Source organism: Garra rufa, chromosome 2 (assembly GCF_049309525.1).
Source record: "Garra rufa chromosome 2, GarRuf1.0, whole genome shotgun sequence".
Lineage (NCBI taxonomy): Eukaryota > Metazoa > Chordata > Actinopteri > Cypriniformes > Cyprinidae > Garra > Garra rufa.
In genome coordinates this window covers 71,774,040-71,795,933 of record NC_133362.1, presented here as the reverse complement: position 1 = coordinate 71,795,933, position 21,894 = coordinate 71,774,040, and the positions used below count along the sequence as shown (strand labels likewise).

Here is a 21,894-nt window from a genome sequence, read left to right as displayed (position 1 = left end):
TTTGTAAGGATGCAAATCGAGATTCAATTGTAAGGAATAAGGATTTGCAGCCTTTTACTTTTTTTGCAAAGTGTAATTCATGTATTGTGAAACGGCAGCTTCATACTAATGCAAAATAAATAATATCCGTATTCTTCCGGTTTCCATTTTTCCACGCTTAGACTTTTGGCAATATTTTTTTGCCAAAATATGGTCAAATGTATTGTAAGCCTGCAAACAGAGTTTTGCAAGTGAAACGACCAGTGTCAAGAACTGCAAAACGGATTAATAGCGTAAAAATAATCTGTGTGCGTAAAAATAAACTGTTGCAAATGTAAGAACGACTTGTTGTGTACGTAGGATGAAAGCTTCCGAAATAACCTGATCTTGTACAGTTCCGTCTTTCTTATACTTGCGCTTACACTTCTGGCACGATTCTCTCACTCACTTGAGCTTTGCAAGCGTGAGGGGGAGGGCGGGATTACCTTCATCTCCTAGCCAATCAAATGAGGTTTCCAGACTGTCGATGTACCCTTATCTGATTGGTTGATTTAATGTGCTGGGCACCAGAACACATCTGTAGCTTCATTTGGCTCAGCATCATCCTCGCTCCTGCAATGGTACTTTTCATGCACACATACACAATGCATACATCAGGGCTCGAAATTAACTTTTTTACTTGGTAGCACTGGTGCTCCCAACTTTAAAAAGTTCGGAGCATCCCAAAAAATTTAGGAGCACCCAATTTCTTTTTAGTTATGCGCCGATCTTGATTCTTCATGGCCGATTCTGATTAACAGATTTTGATAGCTCAAAAATTAATTTAACTAGCCCAAATTAAAAAAAGACATTTTTTTTTCTTAAATATAGAAAATCAGATAGGAGTCTAAATGTCAATCAAAAATGTTTTCAATACACAAATATAAACAAATATCAAGGAAGGAATTTTATTTCACCATTTAGTGTAGCTGCAGCATTTAAAAATATCAATTTAAGGCAATTTATGACCCTTTTTTTTTTTTAAAGAGACAATGTAAGGTAGAATATTAAGCAATAAAATGACATGATTTATAATTCAGATACGGACTCAAAAACAAAATATCTAATACAATGGCATTTCAACCTTTATACCATTAAAAGGGATAAATCAAGTATATAATTTCTTATAAGATATATAACATTAGTATTACTTAATTGTTTAGATTTTTAAAAGGCACATTAAATTTTTTCACATTTACACATGGATCGATAATTGCAATAATTTGACCATAAACAGCTGAAAAAATTTATTGGAAATAAAAATTAATGTTTGTCATGAGGGGGCGCTTTAGGAGCGCTGAAATAATACGGTTTCCATAGTAACAACTGTACACAAACCAGCCTTAACGCAGTTTTATCAGACATGAATTGACAATGCAAACGACAGGTTTCTGAGGACAGTCGGTTCCCTTCAGATTCATTCATATAAAGACATCCGTGCCGCGTTTTGACTTTGAAATGTACAGCTTGCATATTTATTCAACGACATCATTGCCTTTTTGAAAATTTATCCAAACCTATCGCGATCGTCTTTCCGTCTCTTAAACTTATACGTTAATCAAGACTTTTCTTATACCATTTTACATGTTTATAACTTTTTATGGCCTTGCATTTGATACAAATAAATTGAGGAGTTTTAAGGACCTGCAGAAGTCCTCTACTTCACGATAGTATGTCTGACAGTTTGGTGAAACATTCTGGGAGCCCGACTGGAAACACAGTAGCCCCGGGACGTCAGGCTAGCGATTTTACGAGCCCTGCCGGCTAATATCTCAAATCTCTTTAAGGTAATAATGTGAAGATTAACTTAAATAGTTATGTAATGTTGGAGAAAACGGCGAAACCGTCACTGTATCAGCTCATAGCAGTCTGTGTAGTAGTTAAGATAGCGACAGTTTTGAAACCGAGTCGCACCACACTCATTTCTCTCACTCGCACAAATGCTTCCAAATATAATTTGAGGTCGCACAGATTCATTTTTGGTCGCATATGCGACCAAAATGGTTGCATTTTCGAGCCCTGATACACACACATATATATATATATATATAGGGATGGGCGATATCTTATTAAGCAAAATTAACAGAATGAGGCAGAAATCATACTGTTTTATAGTATTATACACAGTGATAAAAGCTTTGTCGATAAGCATTGCATTATAAAAATATTCTATATTCTTATAAAAAAATACCCAAGATTGCTTGAAGAAACCAGACAAACCATGTATTGTCGCAGTCATATGTTTATTGTCATCAAGTTTCCTCAATTAAAATGTATCTATCAGCGTTTTATTCAGCTACACTCTGGACTGGATACCCTTGTCCATATTAGCAAAGAGTATAAGAATATACTGGTACTACTACTTCTGCTATACATAATTATGTAGAGTTTCTGAGCAAGGTCGCCCTCTGGCTTCCAGTATGAATTTTGAATAACAGAGTGTCATTACTGTACATTACTTGTGTACTTAGTAATTCTCTCAACACCCTATTTTGGATAAAATAGGAAAGTTAATACTTTTCTCGAAAGAAACAGAATTATTTTTTTGGTCTCTTAGTGGATACTTAAGATTTATTGTCATTGATATCGTTATCGCAATAAATACCAGAAATATTGTGATATATTTTCTAGCCCACATCGCCCATCCCTGATATATTTAGATATAAATAAAAGGTTGAAAAGTTTGGGATTGGTAAGCTTTTTAAAGAAGTCTCATGCTTTGATCAAAAATACAAAAAAAATAAATAATGTGAAATATTTTTGCAATTTAAAATAACCGTTTTCTTTGTGAATCTATGTTAAAATGTAATTGATTTCAGTAATCAAAGCTGAATTTTCAGCATCATTACTCCAGTCTTCAGTGTCACATGATCCTTGAGAAATTCTAATAAACTAACGACAGTGTATAATGTTACAAAAGATTTCTATTTGAAATAAATGCTGTTCTTTTTAACATTTTATTCATCAGATTCCTGAAAAACTTATTACAGGTTCCAAAATAAATACATACAGTGGTGTGAATAAGTGTTGGCCCCATTCCTGTTTTTTGTTATTGATTTTTTTTTTTTGCTTGTTTGTCACACTTTAATGGTTCAGATCATCAAACAAATTTAAATACAAACACTTTTTCACACAGGGTCATGTGGGTTTGGATTTTTTTTCCCTTCATTTAAAAACTGCATGTTGTGTTTACTTGTGTTATCTCTGAATAATATTTACATTAGTTTGATGATCTGAAAGATTAAAGTGTGACAAACGTACAAAAAAAACCCCCATAAAATAACAGGAGGGGGGCCGACACTTTTTCACACCACTGTAAATAAATAGGCAGCACAACTGTTTCCAGCATTAATAATAAATCAGCATATTAGAATGAGATCTAAAGGATCTGTCTCTCTCTCTCTCTCTCTCTGTGTGTGTGTGTGTGTGTGTGTGTGTGTGTGTGTGTGTGTGTGTGTGTGTGTGTGTGTGTGTGTGTGTGTGTACCTGGTATTCATCACGTTGTGGGGACCAAATGGATCCCCACAAGGATAGGAATACCAGTAGATTTTGACCTTGTGGGGACATTTCTCAGGTCCCCATGAGGAAACAGGCTTATAAATCATGCACAATGAGTTTTTTTGATGAAGTAAAAGTGTGCACAATCTCCTGTGAGGGCTAGGTTTAGGTGTAGGGCAATAGAAAGTACGGTTTGTACAGTATGAAAACCATTATGCCTATGGAATGTCCCCATAAAACATGTAAACCCAACATGTGTGTGTGTGTGTGTGTGTGTGTGTGTGTGTGTGTGTGTGTGTGTGTGTGTGTGTGAAATGTAGTTGTAACTGATTTTTGACAACTTTTTCACAGAAATGTCTAAGTTATTCAAAGGCATGGAGAGGCGCGTTCTCCTAAAACTGGACCAAATCCTTGCAGATATTAAAGCAGCAATACAGCAAACAGTGAACCAGCCAAGCACCTCTGCTGCTGCTGACGTAACTGAGGTCCTTGAGGAGCCATGCGGGACAGTGGAAGAACTGGAAGAGCTGTCCAATAAGCTGAAAGATATTGACTTCCGCAGAAAGATTGTATGTACTGAAGCATCCATCATAATATGCAATTTTATGTTATGGTATGCAGTTGCTAGATACTGTGCATTAACAGCTTCCTTGTTTGTAGATTCGGTACCTTTGTCTTCTGAGTGGAGGAAGTTTGGGCGACAGCATGAGGAGAATTCTCAGCAAAACTGGACAAAAGTCCCTATGAGCTAAATACAGCTATAAAGGGAGAAAAGGAAAGCGCCCATTTCAGCATCTACTGATTAATGATGTCATCATACGTAAGTTCAAAATGCTGCTCATGACAACCTGACTGACTCCAAGCTTGCAAAAAAAGGGCACTGTAAAATGATAAGATTCTCTTGACTAAATGTACTAGCGATCACTGACTTATTGACTTATTGAAAAATTGAGGTAACCCGTTGCCTTATAGTTAAGTAAATAATTTTTACAAATTAGTAAATTGTCAAAACTTATTTTTAATTATTATTTACTTAAAGGAGAAGTCCACTTCCAGTCATAAACAAATTATGTTTTTTGAGGAAAACATTTCAGCATTTTTCTCTCTGATATGGTGCCACAAATTTGAACTTCAAAAATGCAAACGTTCACAAATTCTGTTGTAAACGATCCCAGTCGAGGAATAAGGGTCTTATCTAGTGAAACGATGGGTTATTTTCATAAAAATAATAGCAATTTATATACTTTTTAATGTCAAACACTCGTCTTGTCTTACTATGCCTGGACTGTTTTTGTTCTGGTTCATATCAGTTAGGGTATGTTGAAAAACTCCCAACTCATGTTCTCCCTCAACTTCAAAATCGTCCTATATCACTGTGTTACCTTTTGGTTAAAGGTGTTTGATCTTTTTTGCATGTTCACTTTGCAAAGACTGGGTCGGTACTTCTGCAGCGATGTAGGATGATTTTGAAATTATTCCACAAGTTGAGGGAGAAAATATGGTCTGCGTTTTTTGACATACCCTAACTGTCTTGAGCCAGAATACACAGAGTTCTAGGACTGCAAGGCTAGACGAGCGTTTGATAATAAAATGTATATAAACTGTATTATTTTAACATTTTAAAACCGATCGTTTCGCTAGATTAGACCCTTCTTCCTCGGCTGGGATCGTATGAAGCCGCATTTAAACTGCATTTTGGAAGTTCAAAATCAGGGCTCCATAGGAGAAAAATGCTGAAATGTTTTCCTCAACAAACATAATTTCTTTACGACTGAAGAAAGAAAGACATGAACATTGTGAAAGACAAGGGGTGATTACAATTATTTATAAATTGTTGTTCTGGAAGTGGACTTCTCCTTTAATTTTATAGGAGTCAATAATATACTTTGGTTAAAATTCTCAATGGTTGTGTAAAACACCACCCTTTTTATCTTGTCAAAACCAGCTCTTCAAAATTCATCCTGTTCTGGTCGAGGTTGCTTTAAATGTTAATGAGCTCTGCCCTCTCTTCTCTCTGTGGAGTTTAACCGCATTTAGCTCCTAAACTTGCTAACTAGCACGTTATTAGAAAAGATGATCGCAAAGATTCATTAAAAAACACTTCTGCTGTAAGTGAAGCTGGATCATGAATGATAGACAGAAATATGTAGATCGGGAGGCACATAACCTTCACAAAGAAAGGTAATCTACTGCATCTCCAGCGGCTCAGATATCGGGAGTAAATGACGACCACTACGTTCATTATTACATCCAGCAACACGACAATTCAAAGAAATTCTACTCTAATTTACATCCCTGTTCCGCCATCGAAACAAAGAGGTCGGACTGTTACAGCTGAACTGAGGTAAGAGCTCATGTCAGTCAACTATGGTGGGAGCGGCCTCTGTGTGACGCAACAACGACAGGCATCTGAGAATGGCTCGATTTGAAAAAGGGAATATTATTTTTACAGATTAACTAAAAACCACAGCATGGATTTTTATCATTATAGGGTAGATTTGTACATACACTGCCAACACACATTAATGTTTAAACATGTAAAAGTGAACTTTTCATCCAATGACCCCTTTAAGGCAATAGGTTTCCTCGTTTTTTTTAAAGTTAAGTCAACTTATGTTATGTAAACTCATTATTTTATATTGGAAATAATGTGGGTTTTATGACCATTTGTCTGAAAGCATGGTTTGAATGGTTGTGGCATTTTATATTCTGATTAAAGAATGAACACACATGGTATTCTATGAGGAGGTGGCGTACACCAAAGTGTGTATCATTAAATGAGCATTAGTTTGATAGGACACACATAGTTATAGGTGGGTCACATTGACTAGTACTTCACGCATTAAGCATACATAGAATAAAAAAATACAATTCAAGAGACATTAACCAAGACAGTTATAGGACATAGTATAGTGTGAAAAGCACAATGACCTAATGACAGACAGGATGTCATGTAGTCTGAAAAGCACAGTGTTTCGCCAATTAAGTCGTAGGTATGCCTCAACTGTGAGAGACAAAATCAAAAAGAAAAGAAAACCACATTGTATGATTTTTAAATAATTAATTTCCCTTTTATTGCATGGAATAAGTATTAGATCACCTACCAACCAGCAAGAATTCTATCTCTCACAGACCTGTTAGTTTGTCTTTAAGAAGCCCTGTTATACTTGTTACCTGTATAAAAGAAACCTGTCCACACACTCAATCAGACTCCAACCTCTCCACTATGGGCAAGACCAAAGAGCTGTCTAAGGACACTATGGACAATCAATGATCCTGAGAAAAGTGAGGGATCACCCTAGAACTAAACGGGAGGACCTGGTCAATGACCTGAAGAGAGCTGGGACCACAGTCTCATCGGTTACCATTAGTAGCACACTATACCGTCATGGATTGGAATGCATGGATCCTGCAGCGTGTGCAAGTTCCCCCTGTTCAAGCCAGCACATGTCCAGGCCCGTCTGAAGTTTGCCAAAGACCATCTGGATGATCCTGGAGGAGGCATGGGAGAAGGTCATGTGGTCAGATGAGACCAAAATATAACTTTGGTATAAACTCCACATGCCGTGTTTGGAGGAAGAAGGATAAATACAATCCCAAGAACACCATCCCAACCGTGAAGCATAGGGGAGGAAAAATCATGCTTTGGGGGTGGTTTTCTGCAAAGGGGACAGGACGACCACACCATATTGAGGGGAGGATGGATGGGGCCATGTATCACAAGATTTTGGGCAACAACCTCCTTCCCTCAGTAAGAGCCTCTTGCCCAGCTACAGTCCCAAATCCTGAAAGATCTGGAGAAGACCTGTATGGAGGGGTGGGCCAAAATCCCAGCTGCAGTGTGTGCAAACCTGGTCAAGAACTACAGAAAACGTCTGACCTCTGTAATTGTAAACCAAATATTAAGTTCTATTTTTCTAGTGTATCAAAGACGTGTTTCATGCAACAAAATGGAACTTAATTATTTAGAAATCATACAATGTGACTGGATTTTTTTTAGATTCTGTCTCTCACAGTTGAGGTGTACCTACGATGAAAATTACAGATTTCACAATTATTTGTAAATGGGAAAACTTGAAAAATATGCAGTGTATCAAATACTTATTTGCCCCACTGTAAATTCATGCCAGACTTGTTAGTCCACTATTTCTCGGCACAAGTGGACAGTTCAGTGAGAAGGAACTTGTACGTACACACAACATAACTCACTTGAGAATTTATATTTAATATTTGTCACGGTTTCAGTCAATAATTTCAGCCTTCAAATAATTTTTAATTTTTTCTGGTGCCAACTTATATCTGCATTCTCAGAGCTTTTTGAAACTATTTACGTAAAAAAAAAAAAAAACAAATACGGTCTTGTTTATAAATTACCTTTCTAGGTCTATATGTGATGGCAAAATTATTCCACAGTATTGCGCCACCTTCAGAGTGATTTTTAAAATTGCTCCTTCTAAACTTGTCAGTGTGTTTCCAGAATGCATTTGCAAATGATCTGTCAGGTTTCTCTGATTGTGAAACTTAGGTTGAAGAAGGTCTGTCTCCAGTGTGAAGCTTCATGTGAGCGGTAAGGTTTCCTTTAAGTGTGAAACTCTTTCCACATGAAAGGCAGGTAAAAGGTTTTTCTTCGCTGTGAACTGTCATGTGAGCCCGAAGGTTTCCTCTAAATCTGAAAGTCTTTCCACAGTAAGGGCAGATATAATCCTTCTCTCCAGTATGAATTCTCATGTGTAGATTTAGGTTTGTCTTGTTTGAGCAAGTCTTTCCACAGTGACTGCACATGAACGGCTTCTCTCCAGTGTGAGATGTTACATGATTTTTAAGGTTGTCACTGTCTGAGAAACTCATTCCACACTGATGGCATATAAAACTGAGAGACAGAGCTCTTGAGTGACCCACCATGTGCTTTTTAAGGGTTCCCTTATGACTGAACTTCTTTTCACACTGATCACATGCATACGGCTTCTCACCAGTGTGAATGTTCATGTGATACTCAAGGTTTGGTTTGGTTGTAAAACCTATTCCACAAAGTTTGCAGAGGTACGGCTTCTCTCCAGTGTGAGTTCTCATGTGCCTGTTAATGCTTCCTTGTTGACTGAAATGTTTTCCACACAGAGGGCATGTGTAAGGCTTCTCACCTGTGTGGACATTAATGTGGCTTTTGAGGGCTGCTTTTTTAGTGAAAGATTTTCCACACTCTTGGCAGGTGAAAGGCTTCTCTCCAGTGTGAATCCTCATGTGGACTTTAAGATTTCCATGTTCACTGAACTGTTTTCCACACTGTTGGCAGGAGAAAGGCTTCTCTCCAGTGTGAATCCTCAAGTGGACTATAAGATTTCCATGTTGACTGAAACTCTTTCCACAATACTGGCAGGTGAATTGAGTTATACTGGAGGAAGTATTTTCTGTCTGAGAGCAACTAATTGATTCTCGTCCAGTTATAAAATACTGATCTTCATCTTGCATTTCATCTATTACTTCCCTCTCAATTCTCGGCACCATCAGTTCTAAAAAGAGACAAATACAAGTTAACCCCTGTTTAAAAGCAACAGTAGAACAGAGTGCAACAATGGCCCAAATCTGCCATTTATTCTGGAGAGTCACAGTCCTGCAGAGTTTAGCTCCAACACACCTCTAATACGTTAACCTTGAAGACCATGATTCAGGTGTGTTCAGTTAGAATTGGAGTTAAACTCTGCAGAGCTGAGCTTGACACCCCAGTTTACATTTATAGAAAGTCTTGGATATGTGAAAACATCAAAATGTGTTCTACTGGGGATGTTTGTTCCACTTCAAATTTGTACGCAATTACCTCCATATTGTGGACTCAGATGTTCATTATTGTTCACCTTAAGAGACTACAGACTACTGTTTTAATTCCTCATTGAAAACTTGGAATCAAGTTTTTTTTTAATGCATTCTTGGGATTTTGGGGGAAACTTCTGTAATACTTAACTAAGATTAATAGTTTTAAGTATGCAAACCACATTTGGGCAGCATGAAAATCACAATTGTGAGAGATTAGAGAAATGCACATTTCATAAGAACGACTGCACTTTCATAAGAGCACAAACAAACGGGCATAAATAAAAAGGAATAGCTCACTTTCAGAACAAAAATTTACAGATAATGTACTCACCCACATGTTCATGTCCTTCTTTCTTCAGTCATAAGGAAATTATGTTTTTTGAGTAAACCTAGGGCTGTCCCCGACTATGAATTTTCATAGTCGAATCAGAATTTTCAAATCTTTCTATAGTCGACCGATAGTCGAATCATCTAGGCCTATGTGTGTGTGTGAATGGGTTAGGAAGGGCACGACACTATAGTCAGCAGGAGGGTAAAACAGTTTTTATTTTATTTTACACACTGCACACAGCAACAACTTTTAATAAAGCGACCAAAACTGCCTGCCAACTGACAGACGAACTTATTTAGGTTTAAATAAAAACACAGAACGCGTCTTTTAGTTCTAAAAACGCAAGGCGCACAGCACTGCCTTTTTTGATAAGCAACGACCGAAACAGCTGTCCTGTCAGTCAAATCAAAGGATTATAGCGGACTTTTTAAGCAACGGTAAACTTTCGCCATCACAACAGAAGACCCGCCTCGGAAAAGAACGCGAATGACGTTGGGCGTTTTTCCCCTCAGAGTTGATTTTTTTTTTTTCAACTTCAGGCGCTCAGAGCGCTCCTGCAAAAACGTGAGGCGCGGGGGCGCATAAACAGAACGCTCACTGCCAACAGAAAACCATTCAAAAGAGGCGCCTCCAATTGCAAAAACGCGTTCGGTGTGATCGCCGCCTAATCCCTGCCGTCAAGATGGTCCGCATCTCATCATGGATCAGGGAAAGTGAAAATTAAATCTGTCACAGGGGTGGTTAGATTTATTCACAAACACGTTAAAAATATTTATTGAACGCTTCTTTCTTTTCACTTTTGTTTTTACTTCATTATCATAATCAAAGGCTGTATATAACTTAATATAACCGTACAAAACCAGTAGTTCTGTGTGCAATTAGACATTGAGCACCCCCATATTGCCAAAATGGTATGATGCTCGTTTCACCCGCGAAGATTCGACTGTGAGATCGGTGGTCGAATCAGGCTCCGCATATCGATGCATCGAATCTTCGACTGTTCGGGGACAGCCCTAAGTAAACCATTAATGATTTATATGGTTTGAACTTCTAAAATGCAGCGTCAAAGGGCTCTAAATGATCGCAGCCGAGGAAAGATGGGTCTTATTTAGCAAACAATGTTATTTTCTAAAAAATTTTTTTTTTTACAATTTTTTACTTTTTAACCTCAAATGTCTTGTCTAGCTCAGCAAGACTATCATTTGAGATTAAAAAGTATATAAGTTGTAAATGTTTTCAGAAAATAACTGATCGTTTCGCTAGATAATAAACTTCTTCCTCGGCTAGGATCATTAAAAGCCCTTTGACGCCACATTTAAACTGCATTTTGGAAGTTCAAACTTGGGGGCACCATAGAAGTCCAATATATGATGAGAAATCCTGAAATGATTTCCTCAAAAAACATTTTTTTACGACTAAAGAAAGTAAGACATGAACATCTTGGATGACAAAGGGGTGGGTACATTATCTGTAAATTTTTGTTCTGAAAGTGAACTACTTTAAATCAGATAACTAAAATAAAAGTACAAAATGGTCTTTTTGATGCAGTTTCAAGGCAGAAGTCTAACAGCTCAGCACCAATATTCACAAAACATTTTCTCTTACCACTAAGAGTTTTCCTAAATATCAGTAAGTTTTTAGCTGAGAGTTTTCTCTTAAAACCTATTCACAAAGCTGCAGAGACAAACTTTATTAAGGAACAGAGATAAGTCTTAAGCTAAGAATAAGGGCGGGGGCTGACCTTGTTGTAATGGATGATGTCAGCATACTTATTAACTATGCACACAGTGATTGGCTGATAGGGAAGGGGTCTGTCAGAGATTTACTCATAGAAATACTGTAGAGCAGGGGTTCTCAACCTTTTTTACACCGGGGCCCACCTCCTTCTCGGGTCAATTTTGCAAGGCCCTCCTATGCCTGACATTTCTATGGAAGCAGATTAGTCTCATTAATAATTCACGCACAATACACGATGCACACATGCGTGTCCCAATTCACGTGCACGAAAAAAATATATATATTCACAAAAAAAATTAACGTGCAAAAAATAAGAATATAAATTCATAAAATACGTTTCACAAGTTGCAAAACACAATTCACAGATTTACAACTGTGTACAACAATTTTGAATGTTTAAAAATCACGAGTGTATCACGGACTCTGAGTGTGTGAATAGCTTTTTTACGTGTGTATTTTTTAGACTTGCGTGTGTGTTTTTGAGACTCTCCTGGCAGCGAACTCCTCCCATGCGGGTCACTCGTACACTTTAGCCAATCAGATTTGAGCCTGTCGATCGACCAATCATAACCCGCTGTGGGCGTGCCTATCTTACGTTACGTCATCAGCGCGAGTCCAGTTCCAGAATTCAGATACGATTCAGCTGTTGATCGTCTCATTTGTAACTAGCCTAGTAAAGGTGTATTGTTTTATTTTGAGTGCTTAAAAACTAAAGGTAAAATCGGTCGTTTAGACACACTCGTTAACGTGACCAGTTTAAGCCAGCGGCTGCTATGAAAACAGATAGTGTTGCCAAAGATGCTGTCTTGTGTTAGTCACAATGTCCTGTATATTGGCCAAAATGAAGAAAGAATTCTGTTCATTGCCATGTTTTTGTTTAACAACGCTGGGTGTCCTCTGCCCAGTCTAGCTCCCACTTAGCACTGACCCTGCCTTTATTATTATAGCTTTATGTAATGATGAATATACCTCACGAGAACTCAGTGTATGAATAACGGTGTGTTTGTACTAACCATTTGTGCAACTGGATGCAGTGTTTAATTAAAACACACTAATCATTTTCCTTGCATTTTTCAGGATTTAACACTTTGGAACAACATCTGGATGACAGTTACAGACCTCTTCATTCACATTAATCTTTATGTCTTTTTATGTACTTCACCTTTATGCATTATTTTTTTAATGTAATCAACATTCATGTACTTTTTAAAATATTATATTATTGTGATACATAATTTTATGTTGAGCAGTGATGTAAAAATCTTTGAGATTACAATACACAAGATGATGTTGGTTAGCAGCAATTGTATTTGCTTTAGTATTAACAGTTCTGGAATTTGCTGGTCAGTCAGACAGACTGATCACATAAAGGAATGCATCAAAGATTATTCAGTAAACTTCATTCAAGTTCCGACTTGTTTTGAATGTTTTAATTCTGACATACAACCAGAACATTTAACAATGCATAACAAAGCTTTATGCCTTAACAAATACAAAGTCATAGGGTACCATTCTAAAAGAAATGTAGTAATAATGCATGAGTTAAATCAGTTGAAACTGTTAAAATGGATGGGTTGCAGCATGACTGTTTTGAAAGAGTTACAGTTCCAAATGAAACTTCTAGATTCACATCACCTCATAATTTGTGGCAGAGGTTGAAATAGGAGCAGCTACTTGTACATCATAAGCATCACAATTCTGAAATAAATAATATCTGCAGGCTGCAGCGTAAACAAACTTAAATGAAATGTACATGGTTTACAATGTGTGTTATTAAATCGTCATCAGCTGAATGTGTGCCATCGTAGGATTTGAGACACAAGACAAGTTTGGCTCTGACAGCTCTTTCCTGTTTTCAATCAAAAAAACAAAACCACAAGAGACTGCTTGAAAAATATCCAAATAGATAATTTTCATTTTCTATTTATTTACATGTCCCATCTGTAAAAAACGTATTTTATGCTTTAAATTAAGTTTATAATTTTAATATCTTTATGCGGTATGGTACAGTATCCACGCAAATGATTCTTTATTAAATAAACATAACAATCGATAAATTTTAAAACATAATACACTCTGAGCAGCAGCTGGCTTACACTGGTCACGTTAACGAGTGTGTCTAAACGACCGATTTTTAAATAAGCATGCAGTATAAAACAAAATGAGACGATCAACAGCTGAATCGTATCTGAATTCTGGAACTGGACTCGCGCTGATGACGTAACGTAAGATAGGCACGCCCACAGCGGGTTATGATTGGTCGATCGACAGGCTCAAATCTGATTGGCTAAAGTGTACGAGTGACCCGCATGGGAGGAGTTCGCTGCCAGGAGAGTCTCAAAAACACACACGCAAGTCTGAAAAATACACACGTAAAAAAGCTATTCACACACTCACAGTCCGTGATACACTCGTGATTTTTAAACATTCAAAATTGTTGTACACAGTTGTAAATCTGTGAATTGTGTTTTGCAACTTGTGAAACGTATTTTATGAATTTATATTCTTATTTTTTGCACGTGAATTTTTTTTGTGAATATATATTTTTTTTTCGTGCACGTGAATTGGGACACGCATGTGTGCATCGTGTATTGTGCGTGAATTATTAATGAGACTAATCTGCTTCCATACATTTCCTCTAAAAGTGTTTATTTTTTCAACCTTTTTTATTAACCAAAACATTTGTTTTGCCTTCTTATTCTTTTACTGCATGTTATAAAAAACCTCAAACAAACTTTAAATTAAAGCTGAATTTAAAAGGAAACCCTCTGCTGAGTTCTAACTTTTTAAAATATATATACATATACAGATTTAAAGATCCTGAATTCTTTAATTCAGACATTCTTTACAACTTCAGAGTACTTTTTCTTAAGTAAGTGAACCTGCCAAACAGAACAACAGGGAGATGCCAAAATACCACTCACTAAACCTGTCCTTTTCAACTGGACTGACTGAATATCTACTGTTTTTATCCATTATAAAATATACATACAAATGAAAAATACAGCAAATACATTCTAAATCTGTTGATGCTGGTGCTTATATGAGCATAAACACCAGCATTCATTATTAAACACTCACAAGACATTAATTTTGACAACTATGCAAATATTTTGAAATTTCACGCAAAAATATATGGATCAGAGCCCCGATAGCATGAATAGTTTGTGAATCAACAGCGGACTTGTGCGTGCCTACTCCGATGTACAAGAGTGTCATACATTACGCGCAAGTCCGTTACTACCCTGATCGTCTTTACCTTCAAATTAGTGCAAGGGTTTGTTTCATGCACCCAAGAGATGAAGTAGAGACCTGTTTTCCCACGGGGGTATATGTTACATTTATGCAGGCGTTTGCTTACGGTATTGGGACAAAACACGAATGTCGCGGGCGGAGCGGGACGAAATAACATACATTTCTGCGGGAGCCGGCGGGCGCGGGACAAAAAAATCCGTCCCTTGCAGAGTATGTCAGCGGAGCGGAGTGTGGACTGGAGCGGTGTGATTTTGAATGGAGGGAGGAGCGGATTTTTTAAAAGTCGGAGCGTCGTGGTTTTCACTCGCTTCAAGACCGCTCCATCATGAGATCAATTCAGACCAACTGTCCGTAATATTACTGCATATTAAGCAAGAATTCACGGTAAACATATTTACCTAGCTTGATAGAGATGGATCACGCAAATCAGAAAGAATGTGAAGGCTATGATGACTAGTTTACAAGGAATTAGTTTGTTCCTTCTAGATAAGCTACTGAATATTTTATGGTGAACAACACTTATTAACACACTCGCTGTGTCAATAATGCATTGAAACAAATGTAATGGTTTCTAATTTTCATTACAAACTTTGGACTGCAAAAAGCAGAAATTATACTCTTTAAATGCTGACAATTGTTATTAGCCTGGCATGTGGTAGGAACATAGTTTACACAGTAGTGTTCCAAACTCTTTTGTTATTTTATTTTATTATTTTTTGTATTTTAATATATGTTATGAACAGGACTGTTATATTTCAAACATACACATTTTTTTTACGCGGAGCGGTGTTTCTGATATCAGTGAGCGAGGAGTGGAGCGGGAGCGGCAAATAATGAACACGGAGCGGAGTGATTAAATGCACGGAGCGCGGATGGGAAATTGTTGCCGCTCCACTCCGCTCACATTCTCTGGTCCCTTGCAGGTCTCTGATGACGCTTGCGTGCAGCAGTTATACGTTTTGAGGCGCCGTTCAGTCTGTATTTAACAGTGCGATGAGGCTTGCTGCGCCGAGTCCAAAGCAATCCATCACAGAACACGAAAGAGGCGTGCTTTGATCATTTTAGGATAATATTTAAATTAATTTTAAGCCATCTCGCGGCCCACCTGGCGGATCACTGAGGCCCACTAGTGGTCAGTTGTGCAGTTGTGATTTGGTCTTAGTGACTTCTTAGTGAGTCCTTGTCACTACTCCTAACAGATTTAGGAACTAGTTTTAGCACTAAACGCTTTGTAAAATACTCTTAAAACAAAAATGTAGGAGTTCTAAATTTAGGATAAATTTGTTTTTAACATTGTTTTTAAGGTTTTCTCCTAAATCGGTTAATTAGTTATGAGCTACTTCTAGCCTTAAGATGTTTTGTGAATATGGGTTCTGACAATTAAACGTAGCTACAAATGATGTTGAAATCATACCTTCGAAAAAGTAAGTAGAGAAAGCAGGAGGACAGCGAACAAGATTACAAAAAAACACACTTGCCAACAGCAACCGAACTTAGAAAATGCACAGGCCAAAATATTGCTTACCAGCCATTAACCAGTATTTGGAAATTTAAAAAGTATTTGTAATTGTGACTTTTTTTGTCTGTGCATTCATAAAAATCCCAAAAAGCTCCAAAACCCCTTTTTCTGTTTCATTGTCAACAAACAATAATACAAAACTGGGGTGGGGGATGAGAAACATACAGAATCTCACACAAGTAAGTACACCTATTACATTTCAGCAACCATTTTAGTATATCTTCTCAAGGGACAATACTATAGAAATGAAACTTGGATATATTTTAGAGTAGTCAGTGTCCAGCTTGTATAGCAGTATATATTTACTGTCCTCTAAAAATACAGCCATTATTGCCAAAATAGCTGGCAACAAAAGTGAGCACACCCTAAGTGATAACAGCAGTATGTTGTTTACCCTGGCCAGGCTGGAAAAATGGCCAAAACCCCTCTAAAACCAGCCTGCCTCCCAGCTATGACCAGCTAAAACCAGGCTGGTTGACCAGCTAAAACCAGCCAACCAGCCTAGGCTGGTTTTAGCTGTTTTTTTCACCAGGGTAGCCATGTAAAGCCACTTGTTTTTGTCTACTTGACTGTTTTGTGCATCAAGTGCAGAACCTGGCTTCAAAAAAGCAGATGCATGAGTGCTGCCAGCTTTGCTTTAAAGGTTGCAGAAGTAAAAGGTCAGTTTGTCAGTGCTCACACCATACGCTGCACAGTGCTAAAAGTCGGTTTGCACGGGCGTCATCCCAGATGGAAGCTTCTTCTGAAGCTGGCTCATAAGAAAGCCCGCAAACAGTTTGCTGAAGACAACCTGTCCATGAGCATGAATTACTGGAACCATGTTCTGTGGTCTGATGAGACTATAAGATCAACTCAGACGGTGTCCAGCATGTGTGGTGATGCCCTGGTTAAGAGTACCAAGAAAACTGTGTCCTGCCTACAGTCAAGTATGGTGGTGGTAGCATCATGGTCTGGGGCTGCATGAGTGCTGCTGGTTCTGGGGAGCTGCAGTTCATTGAGGGATGGATTCCATTATGTACTGTACATTCTCAAGCAGAACATGATGCCTTCCCTCCAGAAACTAAGCTGAATGGCAGTTTTCCAACATGATAATGACCCCAAACACACCACCAAGAGTCTGAAGGTGATGGTGATGGTGATGGGTTGCTAAGTATTTCTCCAGACCTGAACCCTGTGGGGCATCCTCAGGTGGAAGGTAGAGAAGCACCATGTGTCTAATGTACTGCAGCTATGTGATGCCATTATATGGAAGAGGATCCCAGCAACAACCTGTGCAGCTCTGGTCAATTCCATGCCTAGCAGGACTAAGGCAGTGCTGGATAACAATGGTGCTAACATAAAATATTGACACTTTGGACACAGTTTTGACAAGTTCACTTAGGGAGTACTCACTTTTGTTGCCAGTTATTTTGACAATAATGGCTGTATGCTGAGTTATTTTCAGAGGACAGTAAATCTATGCTGCTATACAAGCTGCACACTGACTATAAAATATATCCAAGTTAAATTTCTATAGTATTATCCCTTCAGACAATATACTAAATTTGTGTGAGGGGTGTACTCACTTTTGTGGGATACTCTATAGCAGTTTTTCTCAAACTGGGGTATGCGAGGTGACGGAGGGGGGTTCGCGAACAAAATGCTGAGCTTTGCCATTAATTTGGTTCTACCCCAATTTAAAGTAGCATTAAAACAGAGCATATATTTCTGACAAGCAAAATGCCGCTTTTATGCTAAAACAGGAAAAAGGGAGTGCCGTAAACAAAGACATCAAATTACCTCATCTCTTGCAGTCAAAACTGACTGTATCCATACCAGCAGTGTGCATATGATAGGATGCTTTAGCAAACAGCGCTGCATGTACTTAAGTGTCTTTTAAGTATATTTGTAGCACTTAATAGCAAAGAACAAATATTGACACAGTCTATACAAAGGTTGATACAGAAACAACACTTTTCATGTTTAAAATATGAGTACTGATATGAGTACTTACTGAATGAATGAAAGACGCTTCACTTAAGACCACTTACTGCCACCTACTGGCGATTTTAGTTATTTGTTGCCAGCCTAGGCTGGTTGGTTGGTTTTAGGGGGATTTTGGCCATTTTTCCAGGCTGGTCTTAGCTGGTCAGGCTGGGAAACCAGCTACTTCCATCTTAAACCAGCTACAACCAGCCTAGGCTGTTTTTAGCTGTTTTTATGTTTTGTTTTGTTTTTTTTTTCCAGCAGGGATGTTAGTATGTTTTTTTTTTTTAGTATACATTGCCCTGGACCCATACAATGTATTTTTGGCCATTGCTACAAATATAACTGTGCTACTTAAGACTGGTTTTGTGGTCCAGGGTCACATATTAATAATACACTTAATAGAATGTTAAGAATATGACATAAAAGATCCTTCTATAAAAGGTAAAAATTCATGTGTTAATCAATATAAAGGGGGAAATTATATCCCTTAATTATTGAGGGATACTTAAAAGAATGTGAAATGCCCCACGGGGTACACCACTGTAAAAAGTTTGAGAACCTACTATACAGAAATTGATTAATCAATAAAATAAAGCACAGCATAGAATTCAGAGAAAGTTATGAACAACATTCAGTGAAGACCAGTGCTGAGCAAGACTGACAGGAGACTGTATATATCAGCTTCATGATTTGACTGATTTAGATGTTACGTAGAAAGATCGACAGCTCAACGCATTAAAGGAAATGAATATTCATGTTTTCATAACCACTGACCAAAAATAAAACTAAAAATAATCCATTTTTGATGTATTTTGCGAATAGGGAGGATTGGGTTCACTCACGTACAAGCTAGTCTAGTCTAGTTAATAAAATGTTATTAGTAAGAATTTTGAGCTTCTATATCACCTAAAAAAGTACAAAATATAGCAGCATGTATTGCATTGTTTTTAACAATCAAACTAAGAAATTAATCAAATAGTTCACTGCTGCACATAAGTATGTGTCTGGTCATTTGATCTCAACATATTTTTGTCCACATGAAGTTCCATTTTTAAATAAAACCACCGTAATAATGACACTCTTTATAATAAAAATATTATTAATGAGAATAAAAACAAACCTGTTTCTTCCTCGTCATCGTCTTGTTTCACAATGAATACTTCTTCAATTTTTATGTCTTCATCCTCCTCTTTAATAAGCGCCATCTTTATAACAGTGTGTCACGGGAATCTCTGTGTTGCTTCAGCAGGAGTTTTTCTGTCGGTTTGGACAATCAGTCATAATTAAGATCAGAACAATTAACAGAAATTAATGCAAACTAAATCTGGGTGCATCTCAGTCAGAGTATAGTAGTTAAAGGAGTAGTTTTTTAAAGGAAATTTAACGGCGACAGTAAACATTCATTATTTAACCATGTCAAAGGATTATTTCACCACCCTGAAAGAAGAAGATGTATTGAGAAACTAAATTTTATTGGTCAATGTCAGTGCACCTTTTCCTTACCTTCCTTTGTTGGGGAAATGATCCAGCTGAATTGCCCAACATGAAATACCTATACCATCTACAACTATTTGTGTTTTTTAGGTCAAGAGCTTATAAAAACGTAGTTTTGGTGTTTTTTAGCTTGTTTACGGTACGCCTCGTCTCATAGCAGCTTTTACACCTTGTTCTGTTTTTTTGTTAGAAGTCAGAAATGACAAGGAGCCCGCTTCCCGCAATACAAAGTCAATGGAGAGCATTAGAATGATGGTGGTTTTCCAGAAAAAGGGAAACCAGCTAAAATTAGCTACTTCCATCTTAAACCAGCGTAGGCTGGTTTTAGCTGTTTTTTTCAGCAGGTTAACCCTCTCAGAAAATGTACAAATTTAGATAATTTTAATTTTGCGCATTTACACTCATTTTGCCAGCACAGGTGTCATTAACCCTTGTGCGACCTTACGGACATTTTTGTCCATTTCAGTTTTGTTTTTATGTTATAAGTGTGTTAATGCCAACTGCATACATTTTGGCTCAGGTGTTTATTTTTATTGAAATTTTAATACTTAACCATCATTTCCTTTAAAAAAAAAAGAAGCAATTTTACTCTCTGTACAAAAAAATACTCGCACTCAGGACCTTAAGGACAAAAATGTCCACATTGAAACCCATTAAAACTGCAATTTTTTTACCCAGGGCCATTTGACTATAAATTGATGCTAATGCTAATAGGCATTCATTCTATCGGCAAGGCCTCACATTTAGAATTTAGAATCTAATAAGCAAAGAAAAATTTCTGCTCAGCATTTAGTACATGGAAATTACAATTTTTCATTTTTTCATTAAAAAAACAAACAAAACAAAACAAAAAAACACCTGTGGCATTATGCAAACAAACCAGCATTTAAAGAGTTACAATTCGGAAAATGAATGAATATTTGGTATCTACGAATAGAACAGATGTTGGTTAAAAAAATAGACATAAGTGAAAGTGGAAAAGAATATTAATAAATCATATTTTTATGACAGTTTTTGGACATGGACAGTTCTGTCCATTTTGCACCTATGTGTAATTTTTTTTTAACTCACAAGGGTTAAATGTGAAGAAATACCCAATTGTAGCAGTTTTTAATAACGTACTGAACGCAATGCCTCAGAAAATCCCATCTGCCTGTTTACATGACAGTCGCATTGGCACATATCCGATTTATATCTGATTTATTTCCACATATGAATGAGGATTGAAACTGATCTCGAAATATCCAAATGCATGCGGTTTTCCCCGTTTGCACATTTGCCTGTTTATTTTAAATTGATTCAGATGTAGAGCGCGAAATGAGACGCAGCATTTATCATGAGCAGAAGCGCTTCACTCGCGAAAATAACGTTTTTTAACCCTAGATGTAGTATTAAACTGCTATTTTAGATAAAATTATCACTTTACAGTTATTTAAAAGCTGTAACATATACGGAAATGTTTGCATCTATTTAAACACTTTGAATGTGGAAAAACACAAACCTTTCTAGAGTCAAATCACAACAGATGCACGAGCGCCGCGCAGACTCATGATGTCATCGTCAGACCAAATAAAAGTCATGCTGTCTAAAATCACTAAAGTGCAGAAAGAAAGGTAACCAGATTTCTAAAATTGAAACCATGGAGATTTCTTACTTGAGTGGTTAAAATATCCCTGAAATATCATTTGTTATCATCTATTTAACAAAACAAGGACAATAGGTTTATAATGTTTTCAATTGTTGCAGATTCCATAAAGGTTACTTTTTAAATTAATAATTACTATGTTCAAGATTATTATTCATTTTTTTAGTCTGGTTTTAACACAGATCAGCAAAAAACACACTATAAAAACAGTTAACTGTAACCCCTGTAAAAAGCAAGCAATTCAAAACAATATTTTAACATGATTTACAAAAACCTTACAAAAATAAAATTAAATATGGAGAGAGTAATAAGTAAAAGTGCCTTTTCCAACTGTATTTAATATTTCAATACTTTTTTTATGTTGATGCTTGGAAATGACTATTACTATCCTTGATTAGGCTTATTATTTGGCATATTTGGATTTTATTCACAGAGTATGTGTTCTCTGTAAATGTAATTGTTGCAAGTGTAATTATTTAGGTTTTATTTAATCATTTATTTATATTGGGGTGTACCTTCATCACATGACATAGTTAAGAAATGAGTAACTTACTGTTGTGGTGTTAAAACTTGGGGATGTTTAAAAAATGTTTGCAAAAATCCCCTAAAGTTATTTTTCAC

General features: G+C 36.9%; 1 protein-coding gene across 1 annotated transcript; it reads right to left on the bottom strand.

Annotated features, from left to right (window-relative positions):
• Nucleotides 1-5,613: 5,613 nt before the first annotated feature.
• On the bottom strand, nucleotides 5,614-19,391 carry LOC141325714 (uncharacterized). The gene is made up of 2 exons (XM_073834464.1): nucleotides 19,255-19,391; nucleotides 5,614-9,023 (listed from the first exon to the last, which is right to left on the bottom strand). Exons 1-2 carry the CDS (start codon nucleotides 19,337-19,339, stop codon nucleotides 8,038-8,040), a joined length of 1,071 nt encoding a protein of 356 aa, XP_073690565.1. The 5' UTR covers nucleotides 19,340-19,391; the 3' UTR covers nucleotides 5,614-8,037.
• Between the last annotated feature and the right edge of the window lie 2,503 nt (nucleotides 19,392-21,894).

What these genes read in the sequence shown, in the direction of transcription:
- LOC141325714 (XM_073834464.1), bottom strand. Translation starts at nt 19,339, where the DNA reads ATGGCGCTTATTAAAGAGGAGGATGAAGACATAAAAATTGAAGAAGTA. An exon ending in CGATGACGAGGAAGAAACAG is followed by an intron (nt 9,024 to 19,254) that starts GTTTGTTTTTAT and finishes GTCTCTTTTTAG; the next exon opens with AACTGATGGTGCCGAGAATT.